Genomic DNA, 19989 nt, shown 5'->3' on the forward strand with positions numbered 1-19989 from the left:
TACGTTTTGAATCAGCATAAGAACTAGGAACCAGTGACATCACTGAAGCAATAAGTGAGGCTGCCATTTTGTATGATAAGGAATCCATGTTATAGGCTGAACCGCCATGAATAAATACATACACCCCAATAGCTTCCATTCACCTACCCAGAGAGGGGTGCAGCCGGCCATCTGAAGTGGGTATCGCCTCATGAAATGTGAGTTTGGTTGAATGGGAGAGTGGGAAATATTTTATTCCATTAGAAGTAATGTACGCTACACCTGACCTGTTTACCTATGAACAGCTCACATTGAATAAAGAACACAGAACATTTTCATTACCCTAACATTTTATTTCCTGTCAATAAGTAGAGTTTAGCAACACTATCTATGATAAACACTCACAGCAATATCACTCAGCAAATGCAGGAACTGTAGACCAGGGGGTAAATGTATCAATCTGCGGGTTCTTTAATTGTAAAGGGTTAACTTCCCTTTACAATGCAGCGCCGCTTGAAATTTAATCGCGGAAGAGGCTGAACACGCCTGTGTTGAAGAACCCGCAGATTGATACATTTACCCCCAGATGTAAGTCAATATGTATTCCCCCATTGATCATTCTGTAAGGCATGAATAGTTGCTAAATACACATCTTCCTTTTTTTTTAATAATAATGTACATGTTAATATAAAGGTGTAGATTGATCAAACATTCTAAACAGGAAAAGTGGAGGTGTTGCCTATAGCAACCAATCAGATTCTAACTGTCATGTTCTATAGTGCACTAGATAAATGATAGCTAGAATCTGATTGGTTGCTATGGGCAACACCTCCAAGATTCCATTTTGGAAGGTTTGATAAATATATTCCATTATGTTGGATACATAGCAGTTCTGTCTCCTGACATTATGTACTCTGTGCACCTAACCTGCCCCTCTTCTGTCATTTAAAATGTGGCAATTACGAGTCTACACACAACACGGCATGAGTCACAGACACTACCTATTCCTTGGCACTGAATGAGAAATGGAGAGTAGGGATTGGGAGGGACCCTTAAATTTAATACCGAAACTCTAACCCATCGAAATACATCAGACATAATTAGGGTATGTGGAAACTGAAATATATTTCATATCATGTAGTGTTTATCATGACTTTCTTTATTGAAATGGATAGATTATTCACATTAGTTCTGCAGGATGTATTGCAAGTACTATTGTCTTGTTGTCTAAGCTTTTATTACATTTCAGAGATTGTTTTCAGAATTTATTTATATGCAATCAGGGTTATTTACTAAGTGCAACTGTGCAAGTTAAACAGTGAATGCACCTGCACTGCATTCGGAGATATGTGAGTATATGGATGTTGATTGTTCTATTTCCCTGCTGAGGTTCTGATAACAACATGAAAGTTTCTTTCCATAAAATAACAATGGGTAATATTGTTCTCACATGTGTTGTACCATCAGCCAAATAGATTTGTTGCTTCACTGCCATAATATGCCTACATTTATTAAATGTAACATTTATTTGTGTATCTGCCAGTTGCATTTGATATGTGATGTAACCATTTTTATGCCAGCTTTGTTACATCTTTGGCGATATGTCAAATAATACAATGCATTCATTTATATTTGATGTATTTTTTCATATTGTACTTTTTTTCTTTTCACTTTTTCCACATTTTGTTATGTTACAGCCTTATTCCAAAATGGAATAAATTCCTTTTTTCCCCTCAAAATTTTACACACAATACTCCATAATGACAACGTGAAAAAAGTTATTTTGAGATTTTTGCAAAGTTATGAAAAATAAAAAACTAAGAAATCACATGTACATAAGTATTCACAGATTTTGCTCAATACTTTGTTGATGCACCATTGGCAGCAATTACAGCTTCAAGTCTTTTTGAATACGATGCCACAGGCTTGTCACACCTATCTTTGGGCAGTTTCGCCCATTCCTCTTTGCAGCACCTCTCAAGCTCCATCAGGTTGGATGGGAAGCGTCGGTGCACAGCCATTTTCAGATCTCTCCAGAGATGTTCAATCGGATTCAAGTCTGGTCTCTGGCTGGGCCACTCAAGGACATTCACAGAGTTGTCCTGAAGCCACTCCTTTGATATCTTGGCTGTGTGCTTAGGGTCGTTGTCCTGTTTAAAGATGAACTGTCGCCCCAGTCTGAGGTCAAGAGTGCTCTGGAGCAGGTTACTACCCATGGTGACAATATTGTCACCATGGGTAGTCATATTACATTTTACATATCTTTTGTAGCGAATGCAAATTTACTTCTTTGTTGGTGTGGGTTACTGCCATACTTGCTAATATTGGAAAATGAATTAGGCCACATCCAGTTCTGAAAACAAAACCATGCACATTTTTAGTGATGCCACACCCCCTTTTCCTGGTAGATCACGCCCCTTGTGGGCATTGAAAATTGGGACTATGGGCGGGTTTAGTTTCTGCTCATTTGCATTTTGACAATCTTTAACACCATTCATAACTCTCAGAGGTACATTTGTGGCAGGGTAGTCCTGGCTTTCAGGCCACGGGGAGGACTATCAGATAGTTGCGCATGATTTTGGGAGTGACTGGGTGTAATTTGGTGAAATTAGTGAATTGGTGCAAGCCTTATTTTGTCTCCATTTTTGTTTTATTTTTATAACCGTTGGGAGGTATGACCCACCCGTTGTATCTCTGAAAGTCAACAGTATTTGGAAATTGATGTACGACTTTGCACAGCCTCTGACCCCCTCTGCTGGGGCACTCTCAGCCTCGCTCTCACTAGTGTCCTCTTGCAGCCTCTTCACTCACCCCTAGGGCTCTACCACTGGAGCCACCCTCCCCATAGGGTCTCTTACATGCTCTCCCCTCCTAGACATGGATCTATATGGCTAGTTCTCAATGATGCCACTATTAACTGGCTCCGAACTGCTTTGGCAGTGACCCCCCCTTAGTTATTGGGGTCCCACCTTTTTTCTTTCAGGGGCTCTTCTTTATTATTATAAGGACTCTTGTGGCCCTCTAAACTTGGGGACCCCTGCCACTCTTCATATGCAGCCTCTCTCTCAAATTTGCCAGAGGATCTGGTGTCCTTAATGACTCAGGCCCATAGACTTTCCAAAGCAGGATGTACATGTAATGTTGCTTGTTTTGCGAAGGTTCAAAGTTACTCATATTTTTTGCTTTACTTTCTTTAATGATTGAGGCCCTTTAACTTTTTAATCTAGCAGCAGCAGTTATAGCAACCGACAATACAGCAGTAATTATTAGAGATGCTCAGGCTCGGTTCCCCGAGAACTGAACACACCCGAACTTAGCAGATCCAAGCACCCATCCGGCTTTCACGTGCTTTTGGAATTGAAAATGAGGCAAAACATCATTGTTACATCGTCGGATCTTGGGAGTTTTGGATTCTATAAGTACCGCCCTCTATGGCGATCTAGCGCCATTTCACGGAGGGACACAGAAGGGGTAGCACAGTCTGTATAAAGCAGTTGAGCAGCGCCATAGGTAGAATAGAAAGAGGAGGGGGTAGCAGTATTCTTCAAAGTCTACAGTGACATTCAGGTGAGCTTCATTGCTCCACTGCTAATTGTCATTGTTGAAATAGAATAATAGGTCTCGCAGGCTTGTTCTTCTAAATCTGCAGTCCCATAATGTACAGTGTTATATAGGTAACACACAAAGAGGAGAGCTCCATTGCTCCATTGCTAATTGTCATTGCTGAAATACAAATTTTAGGTCTGGCAGGCTTGGTGTAAATCTGCAGTCACATTGTACTGTGTTATATAGGTAACACACAAAGTGGAGAGCTTCATTGCACCATTGCTAATTGTCATTGCTGAAATACAAATGATAGGTCTGGCAGGCTTGGTCTTCTAAATCTGCAGTCTTTGTTTGAAAGTTTATGAAAATAATTTTGTTACCTGTGAGGTGATCAAAATTGACTGCAAATGACTTGAAATTAGTGTTACTGAGGTTAATAATAATGTAGGAACAAAAAAAGAGCAACATTATGTGATTTTAGCATATTTTATCAATTTTTCTAAAAAATACAGATCCAAAACCAAAACCAAAACACACGAGGGCGGCTTTGTCAAAACCAAAACACGAAGTTAATCCAGATCCAAAACCAAAACCAGAACACAGGGGTCAGTGAACATCTCTAGTAATTATAGTTAGGTAGAATTAGGTAACTGTAAAGATTAGTAACGGTGGTTTTAGCAATTAGCAAAGACTAGGTAGGTATTGGTACCAGCATTGGTTAGTAGTTATAAAGTGTCAGTTATACTTATACTCCTGGTAGTGTCGTTAAGACACAATAGATGCTCGTTGGCAGCTTATTCCTCTCTCTTTTCTTTATGACAACACATCAGCACTTCACTAAGTATGAGCTCACCCAGGATCACTTGTTTGTCTGCTTTAATTCCTGGATTTTGCTATGTCTCAGAGTTACTATTCACTTCAGTGCAGGAAAACCTCTTCCCTTAAAATATGTAATACACTTTTTATCTAGATCCTCTCGTTATTCGGTCTTTGCTACACAGGAAACAGCAGTCTCTGAAATGAACGATTTACTGTACATCTGGCAAGATATAAAATCTAGTAAGTGCTAGAGATGAAGCAGAATAAACAATGACAGACTGAAACAAATCCCCAAAGAAAGAATAAAAACAAAAAATAAATAACAGTAAACAGACGTAGAATTCTCCTGCAAACAGAATGTGATATTTATTTATTGACTGTTTCTAAAGGTTACTGGGATTTCATAGATATGGGTGATGTATAAACCCTAACCTTCATGTGCAGTGTAATCGTTCATAAACTAAAACTATACTGCAGTAAATATTTCAGAATGATAATGTCAGTTGTACGTTGTAGTTACAAACTATCCCTAAATTCCAGCAATAGTCCCAGATTTTAAAGATGTGTCCCTTGAATTGTTTTGTCCATCGCAAACGTCCCTATTTTCTATTATTGTCCAATTGCACATTAAAATATATAATATTTCCTGCGTGTTAGATTCTGTTGTTCCCATCTGTTCTTCTTCTCCAGGCCTGGTAACTTATGACGTATTTTAAGATGAAAAAAGTGTGTTTTAGTTAAGTTCTGTCCTTGGGTATGATTGTAAAATGTACTACACAATATGAACAAAAGTATTCAGACTCTTGACCATTACACCAATAGGGACTTTAATGACATTGTATTCAAATACATATACTTTAATATGGAGTTGGTCCCCCTTTTGCAGTGATAACAGCTTCCAGTATTCTTGGAAGGCTTTCACAAGATGTTGGAGTGTTTCTGTGGGCATTTGTGCCCATTCATTCTGTAGAGCATTTATGAGGTCAGGCACTGATGTTTGACAAGAAGGCCTGGCTCGCAATCTCCGTTCCAGTTCATCCCAAAGGTGTTCGATGGGGTTGAGGTCAGGTCTCTGTGTGGGCCAGTCAAGTTCTTCCACACCGAATTTATCAAACCATGTCTTTGTAGTCCTCGCTTTGTGCACTGGGGCACAATTATTTTGGAATTGAAAATGGCCTTCCCCAAACTGTTGCCACAAAGTTGGAAACATAGCTTTGTTCAAAATTACTTGGTATGCTGAAGCATTAAGATTGCCCTTCACTAGAGATAAGGGGCCTAGCCCAAACCCTGAAAAACAGCCCCATACCATTATCCCTCTTCCATCAAACTTCACAGGTGGCATAATGCAGTCAGGCAGGTAACGTTCTCCCAGCATCTGCCAAACCCAGACTCGCCCAGAATGCCAAACAGAGAGGCGTGACTCGTCACTCCACAGAACACGTCTCCACTGCTCCACAGTCCAGTGTCCGTGTGCTTTACACCACTCCATCCGACGCATGGCATTGATCTTGATGATGTGAGGCTTGCTTGCAGCTGCTCAGCCATTCCATTAGGCTCCCGCCGCACAGCTTTTGTGCTTACATTAATGCCAGTTTAAGTTTGAAATTCTTCAGCTGTGGAATCAGCAGAGTGTTGGCGACTTTTACGCACCACGCACCTTAGCAGTCGTTGACCCCGCTCTATGATTTTACGTGGTCTTCTGCTTCCTGGCTGAGTTGCTGTTGTTCCTAAACGCTTCCACTTTCTAATAATATCACTTACAGTTAACCTTGGAATATCCAGCAAGGATGGAATTTCACGAACCGTCTTACTGCAAAGGTGGCATCCTATCACAGTACCGCGCTGGAAGTCACTGAGCTCCTCAGAACTACCCATTTTGTATCACAAATGTTTGCAAATGGAGACTGCATGGCTAGGTGCTTGATTTTATACACCTCTGGCAACGGGTCGGATTGAAACATCTCAATTCAATAATTAACAGGTGTGGCCAAATACTTTTGTCTATATAGTTTATGTATAATGTACTTTCCTCCATACAGACATCACTGTTAATAATTTAAAAGTGGATGTAGGGGAATATTTTACATAACAATACGTTAAACATATTTGTCATATGGGGTATTCAGGAATTATGAAAAATAATAAGTGTTCACGATTCCTACCAAAGTTATGACTACCTGTGAACCAGGGATTAATGTATATTGATGTATATTTCAGATACCTGGGGGTAAATGTATCATACCCCGGTTTTTGCAACTCGCGGGAGATCGGCGTCTTCACAGTTTAAATTTAAAGCGGCGCTGCCTTGTAAAGGGAAGTTTTCAGAAATTCCTTTGACAAGGTGACCAGTTGGAGGGGGGGGGGGGGGGGGAATCGAAAAATCACATACATAAAAAAAATACCTTTCATAATCCATATTTGAGAATACTGCCGAATATATTTGTAATCAGGGTAAGAAGCTACGTAAAATGTGTCATCGATAAATACTAAGAAGAAAACTCCTCATAAGGAAGATATAGAGATAAAATATCTTTCCAAGGGATCCACTTAATAACATTGTTTCCTATATATTTATGCAGAAAGTCACAATTGGGTTAATTGATTTATCCTCATATCTCTGCTATTAGTTAGAGGAGTAAAAATATGTTAAAAAATATATATATATTACTAGGCTTGTTTTTGAAGAGCCATAAATCAGTCTTTAACAAATCAGCACACTTCTTTCAGTGAGGTCACAAAGAAGGGGGGTTGAGGTGGAAATAAGTAGTTTTAAAGTGTTAACATTATGCTAAAAACTGTCAGGTCTTGGGTCTCTGTCCTTTCTACAGATGAACTGCCTAGACCTTCTAACCTTACCCAGGCGTATGTGAATGTGCGATGACCCTATCTCTTTTTATTCTAAAGAAAGCTGTTTTACATTTGTATTTATGTACGTAACTTTTGTATCACCCCTTTTCTCCAATAAACATTGTACCTTTGTCATATTAAACTCAATTTAATAATGATCTGTCTTTGTGTTCTTAAACCATGCATCATATAGGCTTAGTTTTAATAAACAATACATAAATAGATTCAGGTCAATATGTGGTTTACAGTAACCCTGATTAATTCTAATTTTGGGATTAACTGAAGACTTCCTAAGAGTGTCAGCTTTTGAAACAAATCTTAGTGGTGGCAGAACTGGGAGTTGATAGTCAGCGCAAGATATAATTTGGGGGGATTTTAGTCATTTTAGACAGACCAGTTGGTTTTGTTTTGATTGAACCTTTTACAAACACAAGTCACGCGTTGACAGGCGAGTCTCGATATTTCATTATTAAAATTGAACATGCTACTAAAATGTACTCAATCTTCTATCCTTATAGTTTTCTTCTTACCTATTATTTTGTGGTACAAAGTAGTTTAATTCACTAGGAATTATCGCTAGTACTGAGGCACGTGTTGTGATGTCACTATGTCATAGTAAGTTGATAGGCTGTGTTATCTTGAATATTGGTAGGAAAGTAGGCATCCTCTCGGATCCCGGCAAGGTGGTATAAATGATGCAAATTACGTCATCAGGCACTGCTTCCCCCCTATACGATGCCACGATATATGGGGGTATAAAGATTATAATGGTTGGCAAAAATCATTCTTATGCTCACAGCTTTTATCAGACAATTAATGACGGATCTCGGCCAATTTGATCAACTAGGTATGTTGCCAAGTTGCTCAAAGGTGCAAATTTGCACCATAACTACAGCAACCAATCAGACACTGGCTTTCATTGTCGAAATATCACTAGGAAGATAAAAGCTAATTGGTGATTGGTTACTATGTGTTCCTATAACTTTTGAGCAATGCTGGCTAATAACCCTCTGGTATGACCTAATATACCTGAAGCATGAAAGACAATATACTAGAAAACAAAGAACTGTATCTAAAATAAGTGAAATACTCTGAGACTTATGTAATTATTCTTTTATTTTAGCGATCAGTAAAATAAATGAAATCAGACACTTGCAATCATGCAAATATGTTTTCAATAAAGAGCTGTCATAGGGCAAAGAATCAGCTTTCGGTATATCTTAATAATGGGTTGACAAGTGCTGCGGAGCATTGTGGTGTTATATAAATACATAAATAAGTTATAAACTCAATACAAAATGAAAACAGCAGATGGCGCCATGTGTCACAACTACACTATAGCACAGGTTAAATGGCTGCATTGTCACTACACTGTGTCTCACCAAATACCGTAGCGTGCTACTGCGTGATAATGATAATTATTTTGCACAACTTGGTCACTGTGCAGAAAACCAGCAACAAAGCTCATGGGTTTTAATATTATGGCTGTATTGTACTTATCCTAGGATTGCTGACTGATTCGACAAATTGCCAAATAAAAAACAAATAATTGTTCATAAACCAAGCCACGTTGTTCATCTATTCTCATTACAAAGGTTCACCTATTTCCTGAGATGATAAAGTGCAGGACAGCATTTTGCTCCATGGTAACAGTTTCCTTACCCACCTTGGAGGTGGCCATTTTGTAAAAGGGAACCAATATTCATGAGGAATCAAAATGGCTGCCTCCACTATCTCATGGGGACCAGATATACTTTAATTGGTAGAGGATTTTCTGTGATTGAGGCTTTGCGATATGGCGATGGATGAGGATAGTATGGAGAGTAGTTTGAAGTGAATAAATAGCATAAATAAAATCAATCTTGGGGTCCAATCAACTTTATGTCCTTGTTTAGTCATTACAGAATAATGCCACCCAAAACTACATTTTTAGTTCCCCGAGATGAGACAAACCATTAAGTTATATTTCCGTTTGGATCAAAATATTCTACCTCATATTTACTCGGATTTACATCCATTCTGGTAGACATAACTATATGCGTTACAATAAGGTAGCTTGTATTAACGATTAATCCTAGTTTAAACTTTAACTGGTGTTGCAAGTTGTAGTAATGTAATAATTGATCGCTCTCAAATTTTAATGCCCCCCTCCCCCATTGACAACCAGATAAATAAAACCTTTTTTTTTCTCCTGGTGCCTTATGGCTGAAATAGAGAACATATAAACACTGTTTACAGCTATTTGCCCTTTCTGAATACCAGCAGTTGTTTTGTCAATTGAATTTGCAAAGAGACTAGATAGTACTTTCACTGCCCCCCTCCAGGGGAGAGAACAGGATTATAAGTATGAAAACCAAGAGTAGACTTTATGCAAATTCGTTTGATAAAGGAGTGTTGGAATTCCACATTCAGAAAAACAGGTCCAAACAGCGCTCAAAAGTGCTGTATTTTAACAATAAGGGTGAATAAAAACTGATTTGCAAGTCACATTATAAATTGGGTAATATGAATTGAAAACAATTTGGTGCGCTTCCCCCTTAATGGCCTAACCCAACAAACTGTTGTTAAGATTAGCCAGTGGTTAGGTACAGTTGGTGGCATTGTTCGTGATGGAAGGACTCTAAATGGCATTTCTATATGGCATTTTCCTTTACCATTGCTAAAAATTGTTAGCAGCGATATTAACTGAATGCATTAGCAATGCGACTTATTAATTGAATTTAAGCAGGTGGTTGCGCTCTAGCTAGTACTCTTTGGGCATCGTCTGACATTGCCTCCAAACACCGACTCAATACCAAGTAGCTGGCATGGAAAGCGATTCCTCCAGTGGCCAAGGGACCCAAGAGCGGGAACCTGTGCAAAAATACTCCTGCAACCTCTAACCCGATACCAGTGGCCGAGCCTAGCATCTTCCCAACAAGCCCACGAGTCACCCCCTTTCCTGCAGGACTCTGGATCTCTAGCATTAGTGTGGGAACTGGGACCCCTGACTTATGGGACAGATTGGCCAGAGAATCAGCATCCAACCCTAGCTCTTGGCGATAGGTGTCTAGACGGGCAGTCAGCAAGGAAAGGTCGCACGCAATAGCCAATCCAGGGACAGGTACACTGGCCACCAGGCTAGACAGTAGAGCTACCTTCCAGACTTCCTGGGAAAGTGCCTCCTTCTTCTTCTGAATGACTTCAGCGGAGAGGTTCGGGAGCGAGAGGACGAACGCTCGTAATTTCTGGATGGAGAGTTTCTTCTCCAGGCAACTCAATAACCTATGAAATTCGGACCCTGCCAGTTTATCAGGAGATAGGACAAAGACTTCACTATTTATAGGTCCTTGTGGGGCGTCGTCGTTGTCACAATCCTGGACAAAGAAACTCTCTCTGCCCTCCTTCTTCATCTCTAGAACCAGCGATCTATAACTACTTGAGGCCTCCTGCCACGGTGTGAGGAACAGTAGCGTGAAGTCGTAACGGCCGATGTGAACACTCTCCAGGTACTTTTTCGGCTGAGATTCCAGGCTCTCCATTCCGGGGAGGTCCCACAAGCTGGCCTTGGGGTACTTTAGACTGGGATACTCTACCGGATTTTCTGGGTTACCGCCATGGGCTGCACCGTCCTCCCCGTTTCTCAGTCCGTGGAGGCAATTCAGAATAGAGTGACGGAAGCCCGGATTACCCCCCATCAGTGCAAGATGAAAACGTGTGTCCAACAGCGAGTCCAGGCTGCTCTGGATGAACCTGACCATCTCTGAGATTCCTCCTCTCTCCAGTGCAGACTGCAACTCGGCGATCTCTTCATATCCAATCACATCGTACCCCTGCTGGGCGAGGCACAGGGGTCTGCAGAAAAAAGGGTTAAAACATTAGTTAAAAAGGTGAGCTATGAAATACAGTACCAAATAAATGTTACACAAATAGATAATTGAGTTAGGAGGGGGGAAAAGAAATAGGAGGGCACAGTAAACATAAAGGGCCTGAGTCATAAGGCAAAAAAAGGAGTAAATGTTCTTCGGGACAAACCATCTTACAATGCAAGGGGTGCAAATTAGTTTATTATTTTGCACATAAGTCAAATACAGTCTGTTTTTGCATCTAGAACACAAATACTTGATAGCTTTAATTTACAGTAAAATTCAAAGTTGATCTAGGACATGCCCTACCCCAACTATAAATCTGTCCCCACATTTTGAATTTACCGCCCCCCCCCCCCCCTCCAATGCAACATGGTTTTGCCCAGGTGCAAAATTACTCCTTTTTATGCTTTGCTCTCCTTAATGATTTAGGTTCAAATTGAGTATATAAGGAAAAAATGTAGATTGAGGCTTTACGGGTCACGCTGGACAGATTTTGTTGTTTGGTCGGTCAAAATAGGGATGTATTCACCAGTCAAAGCATTGAACCTCTTCATTAGTCATATTGCTGTAACCTACACTTTATCGCCACCGTGAAAACCACCAACATGGCTTCTTACCTGCCACACTCTCTCGATGTCTTCTCTATTTCTGTCTTCAACCCTGGAGTGTCCAGTTTACATGGCTCATAACCAGACACCAAGAAGAGAGGCGAAGCTTCCGGTTCTATCATTATATCGAACGGCAGTAGGGTGACTGTGCGTAACACCGACAACACCTCCATCTTCACGTACTCTTCCTTCATCCTTCTCTTCAGGGTGTGCAGGTCACAGTCCACCTTGGTGCGGACAAAGCAGAGCCTTTTACCCTGTGTAAGTGCGCTGCGGGCCAAGTCAACGTAAACCTGCGAGAACTGGGCGTCAGTCACCAGAAGCAGAAGATCGGCCTCTGAAATCCACTTCTCAGGGGACCCATCGTCCAGTGGCAGCTCCCAGAGAGTCAGACCTGGGTGGGAAGGGTGAAGGTACAGCAAGGGGCCACCAGGTCTGTTCTGATGAAGGAAGGTGGCTCTTGAAGGCTGACCATTCTCGGTGAGGCCTAGTAGGGCCTGAATCAAAACCGTTTTACCCACACCGGGGCCTCCTGCAACAGCAACAGAGAAATCCCAGCAGTCTTCAGGAGGCAGGTCTTCAGAATGATCACATATCTCATTATTAGCTTCAGGTATTTTCAGTTCATCATCGGACAAGCTCAACTCACTGAAGGTTTCCATAACCTGTAAGGGAAGGGGGGGAAGATGGATATTTAGAGTGCAGCAATATAATATTTGAAGTAACATAAACCTTGGGACAGACACGCAGGGTTGACAAGACTTGGTAAGTCGTTCATATGCCCTTAGCCCTGTGATATTCTTGGAGAATGGTATCTGGGGAAGATAGGGTGCAGAATTGGACTAAGTATGTAATAACAAAGGATAGGTAGCATAATATAGGATGTATATGAAAGTATTATAAAATAGGGTGCATGGAATAAATCAGGTTATTGTATGATATTATTATAAAATGGGGTGCAGGGGACGATTCAGATCCTGTATATATGAGATTGTAGGATAGGATGTAGGGCCTAGTGTGTATATATTATAGGATGAGGTGCAGGGAATACATCAGAATAGGGTGTATATATTATAGGATGGGGTGCAGGGAATACATCAGAATTGGGTGTATATATTATAGGGTGAGGTGCAGGGAGTACATCAGAATAGGGTGTATATATTATAGGGTGAGGTGCAGGGAGTACATCAGAATAGGGTGTATATATTATAGGATGGGGTACAAGGAATACATCAGAATAGGGTGTATATATTATAGGATGGGGTGCAGGGAATACATCAGAATAGGGTGTATATATTATAGGATGGGGTGCAGGGAATACATCAGAATAGGGTGTATATATTATAGGGTGAGGTGCAGGGAATACATCAGAATAGGGTGTATATATTATAGGGTGAGGTGCAGGGAATACATCAGAATAGAGTGTATATATTATAGGGTGAGGTGCAGGGAATACATCAGAATAGGGTGTATATATTATAGGATGGGGTGCAGGGAATACATCAGAATAGGGTGTATATATTATAGGGTGAGGTGCAGGGAATACATCAGAATAGGGTGTATATATTATAGGGTGAGGTGCAGGGAATACATCAGAATAGAGAGTATATATTATAGGGTGAGGTGCAGGAAATACATCAGAATAGGGTGTATATATTATAGGATGAGGTGCAAGGAATACATCAGAATAGGGTGTATATATTATAGGATGAGGTGCAGGGAATACATCAGAATATGATGTATATATTATAGGGTGACATGAATAACTCAGTAGGGTGAATATATGTTATAGGAGGATTGCTTGGAAAATCTATATGATGTGATGGGTTATTGGGATAACACAGGGGGCAGCTATCATACAGGGGGGCAGTTATCATACAGGGGGGCAGTTATCATACACAGGAGGGCAGCTATCATACACAGGGGGCAGTTATCATACAGGGGGGCAGTTATCATACACAGGGGAGCAGTTATCATACACAGGAGGGCAGTTATCATACACAGGGGACAGTTATCTTACACAGGGGGCAGCTATCATACACAGGGGGCAGTTATCATACACAGGGGGCAGCTATCATACACAGGGGGCAGTTATCATACACAGGGAGCAGTTATCATAGACAGGGGGCAGCTATCATACACAGGAGGGCAGTTATCATACACAGGGGGTAGTTATCATACACAGGGAGCAGTTATCATAGACAGGGGGCAGCTATCATACACAGGAGGGCAGTTATCATACACAGGGGGCAGCTATTATAGACAGGGGGCAGCTGTCATACACAGGGGGCAGCTATTATATACAGGGGGCAGCTGTCATACACAGGGGGCAGTTATCATAGACAGGGGGCAGCTATCATACACAGGAGGGCAGTTGTCATACACAGGAGGGCAGTTATCATACACAGGGGGCAGCTATTATAGACAGGGGGCAGCTGTCATACACAGGGGGCAGCTATTATATACAGGGGGCAGCTGTCATACACAGAGGGCAGTTATCATACACAGGGGGCAGCTATCATAGACAGGGGGCAGCTATCATACACAGGAGGGCAGTTATCATACACAGGGGGCAGCTATTATATACAGGGGGCAGCTGTCATACACAGGGGGCAGCTATCATACACAGGGGGCAGCTATCATAGACAGGGGGCAGCTATCATACACAGGAGGGCAGTTATCATACACAGGGGGCAGCTATTATAGACAGGGGGCAGCTATCATACACAGGGGGTGATGGGTGTATATGGATCGTACAGAGATGGGGGGGGGGGTCGGGGTCACCCTCTCCTCACTGGTTATAGGTAGATGTCCAGCTGGGGGGATGTCAGCCCCTCGGTGTCCTCAGTCCTCGGCTCATACACAGTGTATGTCCTCCAGCTTCCTCCTCCTCCTCCGCTGATCCTCCCTCCTCTCTGCAGTGTCATCTCCTCCGTGTACCCGGCCTGAGTCATTATACCTCCTCCCTGTACCCGGCCTGTGTCATTATACCTCCGGCCTCTGGTGCGGGATCGGGCAGCAGGTAAGTCTACATCCGGGTATTCCCTGTATGCCATTGTCTCACCCACTTACTGTGGCCCCCGGGTGTGTCTACCACTGTGGCCCCCGGACTCCCCCAGTTCCCTTTCTGCTGTGTCGTTTTACGCACCCTGCTGCACACATTGCAGATCCTTATCCTCTTTGTCTTATTGTGACCTCTTTAAATCATCCTGCATTATTATTATTATTGTTATTGTTATTGTTGTTATTATTATTGTTATTGTTATTATTATTATTATGATTATTATTCTCACTATGCTGCCTCATTGTAGCACCATCTTGTTATAACCTTCCCCTCTGCTGTCCCATTGTACCCCAATGTTATTCATCACCTCTCTGTCTTGATGGAATCCTTTTTCCTTCGCTTCTTCACCCTGCTGTGTCATTGTGGCCCTTAACCCTATCCACCCCATGTTTGCATTTAACATTGTAGTGTTGTGATGTCTGCCCCCTCTTCGCCCAGCTGCCTCCCTGTGGCCCCAACTTGCCGCTTTGTGGTTTCCCTTCATCTATCTTCCATCTGCGTTTATTGTAGCTTGTAGGCCATTGCCCCCCACCCCTTATCTCTGCAGTCTCATTGTGACCCCCTGCTCTTTTTCGCTTTGTGTTCCCACTGTCACCCCCTCTATATGATTGTATGTATATTGTATGTAAAGTTTAGTGTCTTAAATCCGTACATAATTTTTTTCTGAGATTTTGTACACGTCTTTGAGATCCTTAATGCGCTTCACTTTGCTGTCTCAATATAGTCCACTGTTTTTTTCCGCTGTGTCTTCTGTTTTCAGCTTGTATTCACATGAGGTCTGTGTTCTTTTACATTTAATTAGATAAGTGGTGAGTCCCACTTTCACTTTCTCATCCTGTGTATCTTTTTAATCCCTCCATGTTTATATTTTTGTTGTTGCCAGGAATAAACATGGCGGATGCTGAGGTACCTGCAGACGGATCTTCCGGACCCCCTTCCCCCGATACACCTCTCCCTCCGGAATCCCTCCATTTCACCGTCGCCGTCATTGGACCACGGGGATCTGGAAAATCCACACTAGTCCGTTCTCTTTGTCAGCACACAGAGCAATTCACTCCTAGTTTTTTGGACTCATATTTTAAGGGAGAGGAGGGGTCTCATAAAGTCGGGCAGTATACTTACCCACCTTTGCCCAATGTGACTCTTCTTGATTACCCAGGGTACAAACCTGGTGACTCTTCCACCGCGTATCTAGAAGGCATCAAGCCTGATACTGTGCAGTGCTTGGTGGTCACGTTTGGGGAGTCTATCGCCCCGGCAGACCTGCAGCTCCTAGGGGCCCTGAAACATTTAGGGAGACCCTTCTGTGTGGTGCAGACTCACGTTGACCTAACTCTGCACACCGAAAAGAGACGGCAGGGAAAGAGTTACTGGAGAGGGCAGACACTTCTGAGCCTTAGGGGCGTCACACAGGAACAACTTGGCGGAACTGGGCTGCAAGAATCCAGCGTCTTTCTGGTATCTTCCTTGGAACCCCAGAACTTCGACTTTCCAGGGATGGTGGATTATATGGAGAAGGAGATTCTACAGTGGAAGAGGTGAGCGGTGGAATTTAGGTGGTAGCTATTATTTGACCCTGCTTTGTCTACATGTAATATTATTATAAGAGGCCACATTTACATAGATTGGGTTAATCATGAAAACATTGATTTTTTTTTTTAAACTTCTTTAAAAAGTTGTATTGCTGTGAAGTAGCTACACAACCTTCTACATTGAATCTGTTGCTTATCTAGGTATCCTATGACCAAAACAAGAAAGGCAGACAGGTTTCTGAATAAGAGATTCCATACCTGTATTTACCCAGCTGACTGCAAGCCAATCAACTGCCTGCATGGGCAGAATTTGACAGCTCTGCACACCTGAGTTTCCATACAGCTTGTCTACCATATTACAGTGTGTGAAGGAATCAGGATGGCTGCTTGGATATGGAGGTCTGCAGACCAGTCAAATAGATTTTGTATAGAAGGCTGATTTGGGTACATTATCCGTACATCATTCATTTAACCAACAACACATAGCCCAGCCAGTCTCCATAATGCTAAGCAAGCGGTTGACTAAACATGACGTCAGCATTAGTTTACGAACAAATGGAATAGCGATAATTATCAGATTGAAATAAAAAAATTATTAATAGGTCTGAAGTCCCCGTATTTCAAAATGATTGGTATAAGTCTTTTAAACCATGTATATTTGGAACTTATATCTCTAAAAATTATTACATCACTATTATGGACTGCAATAAAGCTTAAAACATTAACATGATATCTCGTTTCATGGGAATGTTGACTTTTCTCGGTTCTGGACCATAGTGATTTCTTACAGACATCTCTGTTTGTTTACAGGCCAGTCAGTTGCAACGCCGCACCTCACTGTCAAGAGCTGGTGTCGGTGTTTGAGGTGCAGTGTGATCAAGAAGGACTCTCGGAGTTCTGTTCTCTCCTCAGCATCTTCTTAGACAACCCCCCTCCTGTTTCTGCTGTGGTGGGAGTGACCGGCAATGACAAAGATGGTATTCTCTGTGCGCTTTGTGACCCCCCTCTATCAGGTCTTGTAGTGAGACCCCTCCCAGGTCCTGGGACACCTCCCATGTCCGTGGAACAGTACCTGCAGAACCTGCAATCAGAGGCCTGCGATGTCTACTTGATTGTCGGCTCGGGGATGGACAACAGCTCTCGCGCCACACTGGTGGAGGCCTTGGTCGCAGCTGGCAAACACTGTATGCTGATCGGTGGAGAAGGAGACAGAAGACATAATCATGATGTCAAGGGGCAGGTGGAAGGAGGTAAAAAGTGCCATGCTGGCACTGATTTGCCTGGACTGCGGGTGGCTTTGGAGAAGGGAGGACCTCAACTAGTGAGAGAGAGGCTCCTACATGCCATCCCCTCCATCATCGTTCAGCTAGTAAGGAGAGAACGCAGAAGGCTTATGATGGGGATATATGATCTCTGCCTGGATATATGCTCCAAGTCTTCTCAAGGTCTGCTCCCAGAAGCCGTGTCCACCCTCTCCTCTGCCCTTTCCTCATTCCGCGCACGCTTCGGTCTGGACGATGACTCCTTAACGCTGATGTCACAAGTGACCGGCTGCAGTGCTGAGGACTTGCGCACCGAGGTCCAGTGCAACCTAGCGCAGGACCCAAGTGCAGAACACCTGCTTCAAATGGTATCTCAACCTCTTTCTCTGTCGGAGATAGTCTGGAGTTACATACCACACTGGGGAGGAGGAGAAGACACCCCCACCAAACTGTCTCAAGAACGCACCTACCGACTGCTGGCTGGGGCCGTTTGGGGCATGGCGGAGGATGCAGAGAGGTTACTGCTCCATGGGTGCACCAATCACAAGGTGGGGAAAGAAAGGACTGCCATTTGCCATTGGCCTTGTGTGTGAGTCTGCTGACCAATCAGCAGCCCAGTGCGCTGGGCCATAGAGTCGCACATGTACGCTTATTGTGTATCTATGTCTAGATTGGAGGATTGGCTTTGCTTTATCCCAAACTGTGTGAAAGTAACATACACATACCAAATTAACTACATGCAGTCTTACAACCGTAGTGCTCATAGTATTCTCAGTCTAAGGAAGGCGTATTTAACCAAAGCCAGTGCGCCAAGCCTCGGAGATGTCCGTAGGGTGCTCGGTGTCTAGTCTCCCTTCCTATAGGCGTCTGGTCTGAGCTAACTGTGTTTCGAATATCTGCTGTATAGTTAATGCATGGTCAGTATCGCCAGCTATCTCCTGCATACATGCCAACGTGGTAATTAAGTGTTACTAAATAAAAGCAAATCTAGAAATTCATTCATGGATTCCAGTATAATTTATCTAATTAAATGTAGACTGCCCCATAAAAAAGTGACAGCTTTCTTACGGTGTTTTATGCTCGCTTATTTTAATTATGAGGACTGGGGGGAACCATAAAACAGACTGGAGATAAGTGTGAAATATAAAAAGATAAATACTGGATCGTGTAGAGTCAGGAGGCGGACTGGTGGGCAAGGACGCTGGCACTCAGGATGGCATCAATGTTTTATGATGAGTCTTATACTGTTATAACCTTAATTTACTACTTCCACATTAAACCTATTTTTCAGCGCAGCCTAATTGTTTTATATTTGTAACTTAGTTTTACTGATTTGTTAGGAGGACACTGAATACAGATAAGATCCTTACAATCGATCGGCCTAATTTTAAGCCGTATTGGTCTTCATACTTCACGGAATGCTTTCAAAACAAGGGATCTGTCACCAGTAGGCGGGGCCTATTTGCGGTGTACACGTTAATGACCGATCGAACAAGCCCGCAAGCTACTTCTTGCCTTCACTAAAACCAAGAAACACAGAATTGTACTGAAAGTATACATATGTCGAGTGAAATGATAACACGTCAGCTGAGGTTTATTTTGCACGACAATAGTGACATGTTTGCACTATATAGTTTGTTATTAGCCTATCGGGAACAGCCGCTGCCCACGACAGTTGTTATAAGTTGATAATTCACAGTTTGTGACACTTGTGTAAAAACGATAGCTTGAAGAAATTGTTATTTCTCAATGTACTGCATGTCACTACAAGGAGCACCGCTAGATAACAGGCGTGCTCGGGTGTAATAGACGGATGACAGAGCAACCTATTTATATCCATGTTTCTTGTCATGATCATTAAGCTAATAAACTAGCTGCTGTTATACCTGACATGTCTGCATTGTTTACATTCTGTGTGGCTGTTAAACACGTGTGTGTGTGTGTGGTTATGGTATTTAAACCTGTCACTGCTACAGCTGGCGTAGAAATGTTTCATAACGAAGAAACAAAATTGAATCCACGGTCTGGATAAAAGGTACTGTCACCCATCTGTTTCATAGCACTGACTTATAATTACAGTGAAAGAGATAGAATTACTTTTTTATTTCTTGATACTTTCAATAGTCCTTGCTGATGCTTAAAGGAAGTTTGACAACCACAGACAAATGCTAATTCAATTAGTAGGTAATACAGACCATTTTTAAGCCTCGTATATACTGGCATTTCTTAAATTCAGTTTATATGTAAACGTTCCTGACACGAAAAAGCATTATTTTGAGCATTTCCATACTGGCTTTTTTGTTGCGTTCCAATATGGTAGCGTCTTTCGGAGCGCTACTTCTTTAACTCCCATGCATTTGCGCGTTTAAATGCATCCAAAAAGCCTAAAAGTGACATTAAGTAAACTGCATAGCAAATGCTATGTTTTATACATGTTTTTACTACTTTAGACTCATTTAAAGCACCAATGATACGTGGCCCTTT

The 19989-nt window shown here is 42.2% G+C and overlaps 2 protein-coding genes across 3 annotated transcripts; one reads left to right on the forward strand and one right to left on the reverse strand.

The window, feature by feature from the left end:
• Positions 1-8289: 8289 nt before the first annotated feature.
• Positions 8290-15087, reverse strand: LOC142107343 (interferon-inducible GTPase 5-like). 2 transcript variants are annotated; one of them, XM_075190726.1, is made up of 3 exons: positions 15019-15087; positions 11657-12312; positions 8290-11025 (listed from the first exon to the last, which is right to left on the reverse strand). In XM_075190726.1, the coding sequence occupies exons 1-3, from the start codon at positions 15070-15072 to the stop codon at positions 9912-9914; spliced, it is 1824 nt and encodes a 607-aa protein (XP_075046827.1). In that variant the 5' UTR covers positions 15073-15087; the 3' UTR covers positions 8290-9911. The 2 variants fall into 2 exon arrangements, with proteins under 2 accessions (XP_075046827.1, XP_075046828.1); XM_075190727.1 differs by lacking the exon at positions 15019-15087 and adding an exon at positions 14443-14528.
• Positions 14543-19395, forward strand: LOC142107344 (uncharacterized). Its single transcript, XM_075190728.1, has 3 exons — positions 14543-14669; positions 15595-16249; positions 17054-19395. The coding sequence occupies exons 2-3, from the start codon at positions 15603-15605 to the stop codon at positions 18096-18098; spliced, it is 1692 nt and encodes a 563-aa protein (XP_075046829.1). The 5' UTR covers positions 14543-14669; positions 15595-15602; the 3' UTR covers positions 18099-19395.
• Positions 19396-19989: the final 594 nt, after the last annotated feature.

The sequence above is a fragment of the Mixophyes fleayi genome, chromosome 11, assembly GCF_038048845.1.
Source record: "Mixophyes fleayi isolate aMixFle1 chromosome 11, aMixFle1.hap1, whole genome shotgun sequence".
Lineage (NCBI taxonomy): Eukaryota > Metazoa > Chordata > Amphibia > Anura > Limnodynastidae > Mixophyes > Mixophyes fleayi.

What these genes read in the sequence shown, in the direction of transcription:
- LOC142107344 (XM_075190728.1), top strand. Translation starts at nt 15,603, where the DNA reads ATGGCGGATGCTGAGGTACCTGCAGACGGATCTTCCGGACCCCCTTCC. An exon ending in GAGATTCTACAGTGGAAGAG is followed by an intron (nt 16,250 to 17,053) that starts GTGAGCGGTGGA and finishes GTTTGTTTACAG; the next exon opens with GCCAGTCAGTTGCAACGCCG.
- LOC142107343 (XM_075190726.1), bottom strand. Translation starts at nt 15,072, where the DNA reads ATGACACAGCAGGGTGAAGAAGCGAAGGAAAAAGGATTCCATCAAGAC. An exon ending in GATTCCATCAAGACAGAGAG is followed by an intron (nt 12,313 to 15,018) that starts GTGATGAATAAC and finishes CTTCCCTTACAG; the next exon opens with GTTATGGAAACCTTCAGTGA. An exon ending in ACATCGAGAGAGTGTGGCAG is followed by an intron (nt 11,026 to 11,656) that starts GTAAGAAGCCAT and finishes TTTTTTCTGCAG; the next exon opens with ACCCCTGTGCCTCGCCCAGC.